This window comes from Ornithorhynchus anatinus, chromosome 11, assembly GCF_004115215.2.
Source record: "Ornithorhynchus anatinus isolate Pmale09 chromosome 11, mOrnAna1.pri.v4, whole genome shotgun sequence".
NCBI lineage: Eukaryota > Metazoa > Chordata > Mammalia > Monotremata > Ornithorhynchidae > Ornithorhynchus > Ornithorhynchus anatinus.
The window spans coordinates 1,166,980-1,180,490 of record NC_041738.1 but is presented as its reverse complement, the minus strand read 5'-3'; the positions used below and the strand labels follow the sequence as shown (position 1 = coordinate 1,180,490).

Below are 13,511 nucleotides of genomic sequence, written 5' to 3'. Positions count from 1 at the left end.
TGTGTATTTCTCTGTTTTTCTTCTCTTCCTCTGCCTCAGCCTCAGACAAACAGCACCAAGAACAGTGGTGGTGCCACCAGCCCTAAAGGAAGCCTCCCTCCAGCTGCCCTGGTATGGAACAACCTGGATGTCCCTCCCCTTGCAGCCCCCCACCCCCCTGCTTTCCCTCAGTCAGGCTGGGGCCAGCCTGGGGGCAGGGGGGAGCTGAGATAGAGAGAGGGGTGTGTGTGTGTGTGTGTGTGTGTATGTGTGTGTGTGTGTGTTTAGAGACTCCAGGCCACAGCCCATCCAGGCCTCCCCCAATCCTAAGGATATAGCTCCAAGGGTCCTCAATTCCAAGCTGCTGGGCAGCCCAGACCCTCAGTGTCCAACAGCTAGCATTAACTGGTCTGGAGAAGGGCCAAATCTATGACTTCTGTGCCCAAGTCCCAGAGGGAGTCTGGGAACCCGTGGACTCCAGGCAGGGTATACTCGGAGGAGAAGATGGAAGGGGGTGAGATTGGCCTGGGAAGGAGAGAGAGCAGAGAGGAGGGTGGGAAGAAGAGGAGGAAGCAGGAGGTCAAATCCACCCCACAGGGAGGAGCAGTTGCCTTGCCTGGCATCTGGGCAACTCCTGGGCATGGCACCTCTAGTCCCCAAGCTCTCCTTCTCCCTCCTGTGTACCCCATCCAGCTGCCTTCACATCCCCACCCCCACCCTGCTCCTTCTGGGCTTGTGGCTTCCACGAGTCTGTGCCCGGCTGGAGCTGGGACAAGAATGGGAATGAGTTAGCTGTGGCCCTGGGTGGCAGGCTTTGTTCCCCTTGAGAGACAAACAACTGAGACAAGAATGCCCCCTTGCTCCTTGCCCTTATCCCCAGCGCTGGGCAGGCAGAGATCCAACCTTCTCCACACAGTCCTTGGCTCTGGAGCATTTGGGATTTGCTGCCAACCAATTTGACACAATTGATTCTTAGCAGAACTGCACAGTTGCCTTGTAGATAAGTTGCCTGGGCCAGCAACTAACTGTGACATCTGTTGAGTGCTTATTATGAGACAAGTACTGCACTAAACACTGAGGTAGATTCAAAATGATAATCGGTCCCTGTCCCAAAGAGTAGAGACTCAGAAGAACAGGTATTGAATCCCCATTTTACAGATGTGGAAACTGAGGTACAGAGAAGGTAAGTGACTTGCCCCAGGTCACACGGTGGGCAAATGGCAGAGCCGGAATTAGGACCCAGATCCTCTCTGACTCCCAGGCCGTGTTTTCTTTCCACTAGGCCACGTTGTTTCTAAGGAACCATTTCTGGTTCCCCTGTTATACAGACTGCACAAACTGGGGACAGGCAGGCTGGTATAGTGGTTTGAGGCTGGTAAAGGGTTGGGTCCATATCTGCAAGATTACCTTTGCCACCTCCCATAACACAGTGGTTTTATAAACGTTCTGTGGTCAAATGAGTCAAGACCCGCTGAGCCCCGGGCCCCCCGGAAACTCTCCTTCTGAGTTTCAGGCCCAGAGGTGATTTCCTCCGAGCAGAAATGTCCCATGGCCAGTCCAGTGGCAAATCTGGAGTGGCAGGCCCTCTTCCTTGCCCCTGGGTTCCTTTGGGAACCCTGGCACCACCTGGATGGGAGAGGCTGGCTGATCGGCTCCGCTGTGCCGGAGGGAGCAGTCGCCAGCTGGGATGGGAAGATAACCAAGAGCCCGATTACTGGAGGAGCAGGGTACTGGAGTAGGGATGGCAGTCTTGGGAAAAGTTGGGGGCGATCTCCCATAGGGGAGTAGTGCACCCTGAGTATCCTTTTAGAAGGCAGGAGACTGTGAGCCTAGACCTCTCTGCGGCCAAGTAAAACTCCTTACCCTGCCCACAGGCTGCCGGGCCAGGGCCCAGGAGAGATGATCTGGCCCCTAGAGTTGGGAGAGGAGACCCCACCACCATTTCCAGGTCCCTGGAAGGGAAATCTTCACACTCCCTATCCTGCCCCCAAATCTCAGCCCTAGAGGTTTCTGGGAACCGTCTGGGCCACTGGGAGGATTCTCTCCTGCCCTCAGTGAACCCTACCCCCAGGCTCAGTAGGTCTGGCCAGACAGTCACAAGCAGAGCAGGGAGGTGAGAGGCTGGGGCCAGGAGCTCCAGGCCATCCAAGCCATTCTTTCTAGCTTCCAGGAGTGCCCATCAGATTTTACCCCCAATCTGCCCTTCCTCACGTTCAGGTTCCCAAGCAGGGCCCTCTATGGTCCCGGGAGGCACCCGGCTACTGATCAGGTATCCCCATTTTACAGTTGAGGAAACTGAGGCACAGAGAAGTGAAGTAACTTAATAATAATAATAATGTTGGTATTTGTTAAGCACTTACTATGTGCAGAGCATTGTTCTAAGCGCTGGGGTAGATACAGGGTAATCAGGTTGTCCCACGTGAGGCTCACAGTTAATCCCCATTTTACAGATGAGGTCACTGAGGCATAGAAAAGTGAAGTGACTTGCCCACAGTCACACAGCTGACAAGTGGCAGAGCCGGGAGTCGAACTCATGACCTCTGACTCCGAAGCCCAGGCTCCTTCCACTGAGCCAGCTGCTTCCCTGGATCTTGTCCAACAAGATCACACAGCAAGCAATTGACTAGAGCTGGGATTAGAACCCGGGTCCTTCTGACTCCCAGACCCATGTTCTCTCCACCAGGCCACACTGCTTGTGTTGAGTGAAACCCCTTGGCATTCATAGACTTGAATAAAGGGCACCCTGATCCCCCAAAATGCACTTGCACATGCTCATGTATACATATACACATCCAAACAAACATATATGTCCTCTATGTGGACAGCCTCTAGCTGGGTGTGCCCCCAAGGAGATGGCATCCTAGCTGAGCTGCATGGACTTCTCTGGTCAACCCCGGCCGCAGAGGGCTGGCCAGCACCCTTGATTAGTTGCCACTGAGATGGGTTTTAGCCCCGCTGGGCACTCGGTCCTTGGACTTCCACGTCCCAGGGGTTTGGAGAGGAGTCAGAGCCTGGTTTTCTTCTCTGGGCAATTGCTCAAAGCTAGAACACCAGTCTCCCCGGCAGGCAGATGGACAGACATTGGGTCCTTCTTATATCGAGGTTCCTCCTGGCTGGACCCCAAGACAGGGTGCTCATAGAAGGGGCCACTTTCTCAGATTTCTGAGCTTTCGTGCCTGCTGGCTCTGTTATGCCACAGACTCTGTGGCCAGGGGTGGGGGCTGGGGAGTGTGTTGACTCCCCGTTCTACCTCAGCCCTCCTACCGGGGAGCTGGGGGGGCCGGCTGGTAGAGGATTTGCCTGCAACAACGAGGCTTCCGCAGAGGGTACAAGAAGTCTGAAGCCCCCTATTGATTTTTTTTTTAAAAATGGTGTTTGTTAAGTACTTACTCTGTTCCAGGCACTGTACTAAGTGCTGAGGGCAGATACGAGATAATCAAGTTGGACATAGTCCACAACCCACATGGGACTCATGGTCTTGATCCCCATTTTACAGATGAGATAGTTGAGGCACAGAGAAGTGAAGTGGTTTGCCAAGGTCACACAGCAACCAAATGGCAGAGCTGGGTTGAGAACCCAGGTCTTCTGACTCCCAAGTCTGTGCTTGTTCCACCAGGCCACTTTGCTTCTCCAGTCCCCAAAGCCTTGCCCTAGGACTCCAGAGGGCACAGGGGAGCCTCTTGATTAAGCTGCTGCCTTGGACTGACCAAGCTCCCGGCATCAAAGCCTTCTGGCCTTGTGGCCAAGACCTCTGGCCACATGCTCCGGGCCTGCTGCCCCCACAGCTCACCGCCTGGAGCTTGCCCTATGTCGGCCAGCCTCAGTCTGCCTTAGGGGCTGGCAGGGGATGTGGCCGGCCTCTTGTCACTGGAGTGGGAGGCCAGGTGGACAGAGCTGATGAAGAGTGAGGCAGGGGAGGGAGATCTGAGCAGAAGGCTCTTGGACTTTAGATGGGGCTCAGCAGTAATGCAGGGGATCTGTCCCCAGTGTTTGGGAGACCTCCCGAAGCTCAAGAGGTGCTCTCTGCTTCCAGAGAGCTAACTCTTTGCTCCTGGGCCCAGGAAGGGGAATCCAGCTAAGGGAGGAGCTGGCGGGCCCAAGACCGGTCCTCTGAGCCCCGCAGGGCTGGGAGAAGGGGGCGGCTTGGGAGTGTTGGGTGTGGATGTGGAGTGGCCGGGCGAAGGGCAGGGGACCCAAGGTCAGTCCGCCACCTGGAGGGCTCGGGGATTCCACCTGTCATTGCTTCCATCGCTGGGGTGGCCTGGGCCCATCGTTGCTGCCGTTGCTGGGCCCAGCTGGGCCAGAGGCAGTGGGGGGCCTGGGTGGGCTCCAGCTCGGGTGCTCTGGGGTAGCAGCGCTCCATAAGGCTCCTTCCGCTCCCAGCAACAGATTCGCCCTCCGCGCCCATAACATGGAATGCTTCTCCTTCTCTGCCCCTCCTCCCCACCTCCTCCTTCTCCTCTTCCTTCTCCTTTTCTTCCCCTTCTCCCTTCACCCACTAGCAGCCTTTCTGCCTCTGTCTTCCGGCCTACCCTGGCTCCCTGGCTCTCAAGGCAAGGCTCGTGGCCTCCCTGGGCCTGGCCACCTGGCCATCTTGGCCTTGTTCATGGTGGCTCCATCCCAGCCTTCCCTCTTTGGTTTACTGGGCCACTTTTTTTTTTTTAATCATTGCCCTCTTGCTGAACTAGTCACGGTTGACTTTCCCTTCTCCATTCCTACCCCTCCCGGCCCCCACTTTCTCCTCTCTCTCCTCAAGGCTCTGCCCCCCTCCCTCTCTCAGCCTCTCTTTCTCGCTCACTCTCCTCGATGACTTCACCCCTTTCCTCTCTCACTCTCTCTCTCTCCTTCCTTCCTGTGTCTCCTTCTTCCTCTTTAGGAGCCTCAAACCACTGTTATCCACAATCCGGTGGACGGGATTAAGGTACTGCCACCTCCTCGCTCTCCTTCTCCTCTCTCCTTGCAGGCCCCTTCTCGGGAGTTTCCAGTGGTGGGGGCAGTTGGGAGCAGTCTGCTCGTGGCCTGACAGGGTCACTTCCCATCTCAAGACCTCCTGGGAGCATGTCCCCTCCGACCCCAGTTTTAGCTGGGCCGGGCCAGGGACCTGTGGGGCCGAGGGGGCTGGTGAGGCTGTGGTGGGAGATCCCCAGGGTTATGCCGAGATAGTGGAAGGCAGTCTCAGGACTCGGGGCACCTCAGAACCTCTGCTGGCTGGGCTTGCAGCCCCCCAGTGCCACAGCTTGTAGGAGAGTTGAAGGGAGGATCTCCCCTGCCACCCCCCAGAGTTCTGTGTGGCTCTGCCCTGGAGTGACTATAGCTCATGGTATGCCCCAAAATGCCCCTGCAGGTCCCCAGAGGCTGAGACCTGTGGCCCTCCAAGCCTTCTGGCATCGGCCTGTAGGGGATGAGGGCAGGGAACTCTCAGGGGAAGGAATCGGGAGCCCCATCCTGCTACGGAGACCTCGGTCTGGCCCATCTGTCTGGGCTGGGGCTGGGGGAGAGGAGGCTTAGCCGGCTGTACAGTCTGGTTCTGAGGCTCAGTTCTGGGGCCACCCCCTATACCACCGGCAGGGACTGAGGTCACCTGGGCTCCGGGTGGAGAGGTAGGCACCCCGGCCAGCCCACTCCCCTGGCCCCACAATGGAACCTGCCCGCCCCCTTCCTTGAGACAATTCTGCTGGCAGAATTTCTTCTTCCTCTCTGCTTCTGCTCTGCTCCGTCCATCACTCACGTTTCAGCACATCGGCATTCCCATTCCAGGGGGTGGTAGGGAGGCCAGGTGGCCGCTGAGTGGGGTTAGGAGGCAGGGAGGGGGCAAGGCATCAGGCGGCCTGACCAAGTAGAAGGCCTAGTGTTTGGGATTTGGGGTTGGAAGTCTCCTGCCGGCCTTTGTCTTGGCCGAGCTGATTGGGCTACTGGGCCCCTACTGCGTGGATGGGGGTTCTGGGGGAGTTAGGGGGTGGCTGGTCCTGCCTGCCCCCTCCTGTGCCCTTGCTTTTGGGAAGAGTGACCTCTGGGACAAACTGGTCTGGTGACACTTCTGACACCCATACAAACTCACAATTATATCCATATGCACACACTCATACAAGCCCACCCTCACACTGTCACAGCCTCTCCCCCTCACACATGCCCCCTTTCAAGGTGTATACACACACGCACACACAGACACACCCACGAAGGCATAGTTCCACATACCCCCTTGCCTGAGAGAGGGAGAAGGGAGCCCAGCCTACTGTTGCCCCAGTCTCAGCTTGACCTGAGGGCTGGGCGTGGTATAGTCTTGGCCAGTGGTTCTGGGGTGGGGGTGGTTGGAAGGGAGCTTGGCTGGAGGAGGCTGAGCAAGTCTGGTTTGTAAATGGCTGCGGGCATCAGGGTGGGGACTGGGATCTGAGGTGGCCGAGGCCAATGCCATTCCCCTCCCCGCCCCCAACCAGGGACCACTTGGCCGTTGGGACCTGGGATTGCTGAGGGAGCTGGGGCCATCACCTCGAAGTTGGCAGGAGCCCCAGGATCAGAGCCCAGGAGACTGGTTTCCCCTAGCTGCCCAGCCTGCCCCTCTCCCCACTTCTTCTTCCCAGGGCTGAGCGGGTCTGGTGGGTCGCTGTCAAGGGGCGTCGGGGCTGCAGGCCAATGGGTCCTCGCCACTTCCGTCCAGAGGCCCAGCGCATGCCAGTGTCGGCCTCTCTGAGTGCCCTAGGGGACACTGAAGATGGGGCTGGAGTTACATGGACCCTAGGAGGCAGGGCCAGGTGTGGAAAGGAAGGCCATTAGTGGTATGTTCTGAGCACCTCCATATGCGGAACACTATATTGAGTGCTTGGGAGAGGCTCACAGAGGTAGACCCAATTCCTCACTTCAAAGAGCTCATAGCCTACTATGTGAGGGCCCAGTTGTGAGGGTACAATACTGAGCACTTGGGAGAGGACAACAGAGATAGTAGACATGAATTTGGCCCTCAAACATATCACAGGATATTACAGACTACTGGGTGCTGAGCTGAGTGCTTGGGAGGATACAGTAGATGTAGGAGATACCCATTTTGAATGCTGGCCCCGCCAGGGGGTCACCACCGGCTCGACTCACAGTCTTTTAACCCTTTCCTGTCTCTCCCCATCTGCTCCCTCCCCAACATTCCTGCAGGAGTCGTCAGACAGCACCACCACCACCATAGAGGATGAAGACACAAAAGGTACCGGTGGCAGGTCATTTCCCACTGCCCTCCCGGCTCTGCCCTGGGACCATCAGGGGGTCGGCAGGTTTGGCAGTGCTGAAGAGTGGGAGAGGAGTGGGTTGGGACTAGGGTATAAAGGGGATGAGGAAGGGCTGGGGGCCAGGGCGGTTGGTGCAAGTTCTCAGAAGTCCCTCTGCCATCAGTCACCCTGGCTTGGGAAAGTTCAAGAACTGCTGTGGGACTCACTGTTCCCATCTGCAAAATGGGGACAGTCATCCCCAAGTGCTGCCGTTCCCCCCTACTCCCGGGGGAGGAGATGAAGGCGGATGAGGTACTCGCAGCATGTGGAGGCAGGGCCATGGCAGCCGTGAGTCCTTCTGGAGTCCAGGAGTGTTGGCTTCCCAGGGTGAAAGCTTCCGGGGGCCTGAATGGGATCTGTGATGTGGTGGGCTCAGTCAGGGCCCGGGTTGGCATTGCCCAGGGGAATGCAGGGCCCAGTACTGACAAGGACTACATAGTCCTTTAGACCACTTAACTGCCATCGTGCACCCCTTGGTCTGATGAGGAGGAGTGGATCACTGGGTGATTGCTCAACATCCTCTCCCCCTTTCGTGCAAGCCATGTGGATTCAGGCACGGTCTTTCCTGTCCATCCAAGGAGGGTGGAAGAGTTTGTGGGGGGCTCCTCTGTTTGGCGTCGGTGGGGACAGCATCAACCTGCAGGGACAGATTGGGTCCTGGGTTTGCTGTATGGACTGACTGGAGGGACACCCTCCCTCCCTCTGTTCCCACCCTCTGATGGGTCCTGTCATGTGACTGCCGGTGCAGGGGGGCCGGATTCAGAGTTGGATTGGGAGTGGATTCGGGGAGGGAGGAGGGAGGAAAGGGGTTGACAAGGGGAAGGGGAGAGGAGGACAGAACGTGAGAGGGAATATGCGTATCTATCCTTGGGGATGGGCCACGGGTCTCTTTGGAGCAGGATGAACAGCGCGGGTCGGCCGGTGGGGGTACCTGGGGAGTGGTCTGCTCTGGGGGTCTGATCTGCTCCGGCCGCTGCTGAATGGTGGGTGGCAGGGATTGAAAAACCAACTACTGAGCTCCTGGCACTGTACTAAGCACTTTGGAAGAAGGCAACAGAAGCAGGACACGTGTCCCTAGTTCTCAGGGAGGTTCCTGGAAGGATAGAGGCAGAATGATATTTCCCGTGCCTACAGGCTCTGCCCCGCCCACCCTAAGGGAAGAGCCCCCATTTTTGCCCCCAATGGTCGGAGCCAATACCATCTATCAATTGATTATATTTATTGAGCATGTACCATGTGCAGAACCCTATATTAAGCTCTTGGGAGAATACAATACAACAGAGTTGGTAGGTATGTTCCCTGTCAACAGCGAGCTTCCAGTCTAGCGGGGGAGTCAGCCATTAAAATAAAGTATGGGTATGGACATAAGTACTTGTGGTGCTGAGTGTGGGGTGACTAGCAAGTGGTTAAAGGGGACAGAGCCAAGTGTGTAAGTGACGCAGAAGGAAAGGGACTAAGTGGGCTTAGCCGGGGAAGGCCTCTTGGAGGAGATGTGATTTTAGTAAGGCTTTGAAGGTGAGGAGAATGGAGGTCTGTTACATATAAAGGTGGGAGGGAGTTTTAGGCTAGAGGGTGGATGTGGGCAAGAGGTCGGTGGTGAGATAGATGAGACTGGGGCACAGTGAGTAGGTTGGCGTTAGAGGAGCGAAATGTGTATGAGGGGGAGAACTGATTGAGTGCTTTGAGTTGATGGTAAGGAATTTCTATTTGATTTAGAGGTGGATGGGCAGACACTGGAGATTTCTGAAGAGTGGGGAGATGAGTACTGAACAATGTTTTAGAAAAATGATCCGGACAGCAGAGTGAAGAATGGACTGGAGTGGGGAGAGACAGGATGCAGGGAGGTCAGTGAGGAGGCTGACAGGATGTGACAGGAGTAGTTAAGGCAGGATATGATGTGGTTGAATCAGCAGTGGTAGTTTGGACGAGAGGAAAGGGCGGATTTTAGAGATGTTGTGTAGGTAGAAGGGAGAAGATTTGGTGACAGATGGAATATGTGGGTTGGGTGAGAGAGATGAGTTGAGGATAATGCCAAGGTTATGGGCTCGTGAGACTGGGAGGTTGGTGGTGTCTAGTGTTGGGAAAGTCGCTGGGAGGACAGGGTTTAGGTGGGAAGATGAGGAGTTCTGTTTTGGATATGATAAGTGTGAGGCAGCAATGGGACATCTGGGTAGAGATTTGCTGAAGCCAGGTGGAAATACGAAATTGTAGAGGAGAGCAGTCAGGGCTGGAGTTATAGATTTGGGAATCATCCGCATAGAGATGATAGGTAGTTGAAGCCAAGGGAGCAAATGAGTTCTCCAAGGAAGTGGAGTAGAGGAAAAAGAGAAGGGGATCCAGAACTGAGCCTTGGGGGACTTCCACAGTTAGAGGATAGGAGGTAGAGGAGGAGCTCGTGAAAGAGACTGATTATGAGCAGCCAGAGAGGTAGATGGAGAACCAGGGGAGGGCAGTGTCAGTAAAGCCAAGGTTAAACAGTGTTTCCAGGAGAAAGGGGTGGTTCACAGTATTGAAGGCAGCTGAGCGGTCGAAGAGGATTAGGATGGAGTAGAGGCCATTGGATTTGCCAAGCAAGAGGTCTTTGGTGACCTTATGGAGGGTAGCCTCTCTGGAATGAAGAGGGTGGAAGCCAGATTTGGGAGGGTCAGGAAGAGAATTGGAGGAGAGGACATGAGGCAGCAGGTGAAGATGAGTCACTGGAGGAGTGTGGAGAGGAATGGAAGGAGGGAGAAGGGGAGATAGTAGGGAGAGGAAGCCGTCTCTCTTCTGGACCTGGTTAGCCCACCTGGGGTCACCCCTTCACAGCTCCACCTCTCTCCCATATCTCATCACTCTTTCCTCCTCTCATGGCTTCTTTCCATCTTCCATCCTCATCTGCCACCCTTCTCTCCTCCCCTCTTCCCACCCCTGTCTCCCCCCTCCCTCTGCCCTCACCTCCTTCCTCCCTCCCCTGCCGCCCGCCCTCCCAGTGTCCTCCCCAGCCTCTGGTGCAGACAGTGGCCCAGCCCAGCCTCACTCCGGGTCTGGTGTGGGGACTGAGCCTGCCCCTGCTGTTGCTGTGTGTAAGTCTCCCATTTCCTTTCCCTCTCATTCCATCTCCTATCCCTCCCCTCGGGGTGCCTCCTGCCCCCGGGGTCCCAGGCTATGTGTGGGGTTTTGGGAGGAGGTCTCCCCTCTACTGTGGTTGGTGAGGCAGGGAGATCAGAGGAAGTAGTTTTGACCTAGGGACCAGGGGAGCAGGGTATTCCCTCTCAGTGGTGTGTGCAGCCCAGAGGCTTTGTCCAAAGGGGGACACAGAAGCTAGAGGGAAGTGGGGGCAGGGGCACGGGGCTGCTGAACAGAGTCTGACACTGGGCTGGGCTGAGGGAGAGGGAGCTAAGACACCCACCTTCCCCTAGCTGGACCAAGGCCAATGGCTGGCACAACTGCCTCAACCCAGTTGGTCCCCAAGCCCAGACTGAGCCCCTCTCCCCCTGAGGGGCTTGTGGGCAGTGCAGGCCTCCCTCTTCCCCACACTCCCTCCCGCTGACTCTCCCGTCTGTTCCGTCCAGCCGCCAGGATCTCTGACCTCCTGAGCACGGTGAGGAGGGGCTCGGGGCCACCAGACGCCGAGGGGCCCCAGCCCGCTGCCCCACAGCCGTGCCCTTCTCCATCCTTCTTAAACTCCCTGTCTGGCGCGCGTAAGTAGCGGGGCTCTCCAGCCGGCCTGTCCCCATGGGGTCTGGCCCTGCCCCTATGCTGACCCCCTCTGTGGGCCCCCCATCTCTCTTGGGGGGCTGGGGGATGTAGGCCTCATCCATGGCCAGGCGGGCTGCTGGGGCCGTGGTGGCAGCTCTAGGTGCTGTGATGGCTGTGGCCACAGTGACCACTGTGACTATTGTGGCCTCTGTGATTGCTATGGTCGCTCTGACTACTGTGGCCGTTGTGACCCTGTGACTACTGTGGTGACTGTGGCTGCTATGGCCACTGTGGTGGCTGTAGCCATTGTGATCCTGTGGCTAGCTTGGCTGCTGTGACCCTGTGATTGCCCTGACCATAGTGGCTCTTGGGACTTGTGGCCACTCTGGCTCCTCAGCCAGTGTCTGTCATGGCCAGTGTGGGTGCTGTGACTGCTGTGGCCACCACACGAGCAGGTGGGAGTAGATTTCGTCAAGAAGAGGCCCAAGTGGGAGCTGCTCCCTCCAGGGCCGTGCTGTCTGAAGGGTCTTGAGGCTTAAGGGGGTGTCGAGGGGCCATGGGGAAAGTTCGGGGGTCCAGTCTTGGGTGTGACCTGCCCCTCCTCCCATTCTTTCCCCTCCCTCAGGGCCAGGAGGAGGTTCCCTCTGGAACCCTGCCTGCTCCGTCCTTCCTCTCCACCCTACCCCTTGGAGCCTAGGCCCGGTCCGACCCCGTCCAATGGAGTCCAGCAGGACCTGGGCTGCTGCCGTCCAGCCCCAGTACTCCCTTCTCATCCCCAGGCCACCTGTACTGACTGGTGGGGGACAGGAGGGGCCTTCTATCCGGCCCTCTCCCAGACCCTTCCTGTCCACAGCCACGGATCCCAGGCCCCCTGGACTGAGTTTATCCCCCTTCGACCAATCAATCAATCATGGCATTTATTGGTATTATTATTGATACCATGGATATGTTTAGCCACCCCACCCCCAAAGTCCTCCTCTCTGCCACCGTCCTCTGCCTTGTTCTCAATCAGGGCTCGATTTAGCCCCCTGCCCCACCCAGCCTCCTTGAGGTCCCAGAGAGCCCATAGCTGGGGCATCCCAACTCCCCTACCCGCAGCCTACTGGCTTCTGCTTTACCGCTGGTGGAGGAGGGCGAGGGTCGAGCTCACCCAACACCCCCTCCCTCAGCTGCAGGAACCCCGAGCGCCCTGGCTGACAACTAGCCTCTCCCCAACCCAACCTGCCAGGATTCAATTCGCCATGCGAGGCCCCTCTCTCATCCTTTCCTCCCCCTTCCCCGCCCACATCCTCCCTCCCTCCTCCCGCTGACTCTCCCATCTGTTCCGTCCAGCCGCCCGGATCTCTGACCTCCTGAGCACGGTGAGGAGGGGCTCGGGGCCACCAGACGCTGAGGGGCCCCAGCCCGCTGCTTCACAGCCGTGCGGCCCGTCTCCGTCCTTCCTAAACTCCCTGTCCGGCGCGCGTAAGTAGTGGGGCTCCCCGGCAGCTTCCTTGCTTGTGCTCGGAGGGAGCCGGGAGGGCTGGCGGGCCGCTGGCCGCTGCTGGCCACATTAACGCCATCGCCGCCGCCGCCACCGTCACCGCCACCACCACCGCCACCACCTGCTTCCTAACCTTGGATCTCTTGCTTGCTGGGCGAGCAAGGGCCCCTGAGCCCAGGGTTCTGCAGCCTGCTGGCTGTGAGACCCCTCTGACCCCTCGTCTGACCCCTCTGGAGCCCAGCTTTGCCTTACTGCACTTGCCGCTGCTTGAGGGCCCACCTCTCTGGGATCTCTCCCCCTGCTGCCCCCATTCTAAGCAGGGGGATTCATTCATTCACTCAAATGTATTTATTGAGCGCTTACTATGTGCAGAGCACTGTACTAAACGCTTGGAAGGTACAATTCGTGGGGGGAGGGGGCAGGGAGCAGTGAGGCCCCTGGGCTGCGGGAAGAGCAGGCACTGGGGACCATCAAGCTCATCCAGGTCTGGGCCGGGGCAGAGCTGGGATCCCCTAGCCTCTCTCTCATCAGGACTCCCACTCCTGAAGCTGTCATACCTGTTCTGCTTCTTTAATAGTAGCAGCAGCAGCAGCAGGAGAAGCAGCTTGGCTCAGTGGAAAGAGCACGGGCTTGGGAGTCAGAGGTCATGGGTTCTAATCCCAGCTCCACCACTTGTCAGCTGTGTGACTTTGGGCAAATCACTTCTCTGTGCCTCAGTTCCCTCATCTGTAAAATGGGGATTAAGGCTGTGAGCCCCACTTGGGACAACCTGATCACCTTGTATCCACTCCAGCGCTTAGAACAGTGCTTTGCACATAGTAAGCGCTTAACAAATACCATCATCATCATCATCAGTAGTAGTATTGATAAAGCACTTGCTGTGAGCAGAGCGTTGTAATAAGCACGAGGCTCCTGGCCCTCCGACAGCTCACATTTTAAAAATAGAAGAAGGAGTGGGGACTGGTCATAAACACACAAGGAAAGATGAAACAAAACACTAAGATGTCCCAGAGAAGTGGGGAGCGGGAGAGAGGGTGGCTGAGGGTCATCCTGGCCATTCCCCTACCTCCAGCAGGAGAGTCTCCCAGCTCCCCCAAACTGCCCAGGTCAGGGTGTCTCCC

At 57.3% G+C, this 13,511-nt stretch overlaps 1 protein-coding gene across 13 annotated transcripts in view; it reads left to right on the top strand.

Moving 5' to 3' along the window:
- The window catches only part of CAMK2B (calcium/calmodulin dependent protein kinase II beta), a 78,198-nt gene that overhangs the window by 52,489 nt on the left and 12,198 nt on the right, over nt 1-13,511 (top strand). For 5 of the 13 annotated variants that reach the window (XM_029074793.2, XM_029074792.2, XM_029074790.2 and 2 more), the window contains 5 exons: nt 40-111; nt 4,856-4,900; nt 7,120-7,168; nt 10,781-10,909; nt 12,240-12,371. In XM_029074793.2, the coding sequence (XP_028930626.1) occupies nt 40-111; nt 4,856-4,900; nt 7,120-7,168; nt 10,781-10,909; nt 12,240-12,371 (427 nt within the window). The remainder of the gene's footprint in view (nt 1-39; nt 112-4,855; nt 4,901-7,119; nt 7,169-10,780; nt 10,910-12,239; nt 12,372-13,511) is intronic. The other 8 variants (XM_029074795.2, XM_029074794.2, XM_029074791.2 and 5 more) reach the window with 3 other exon arrangements.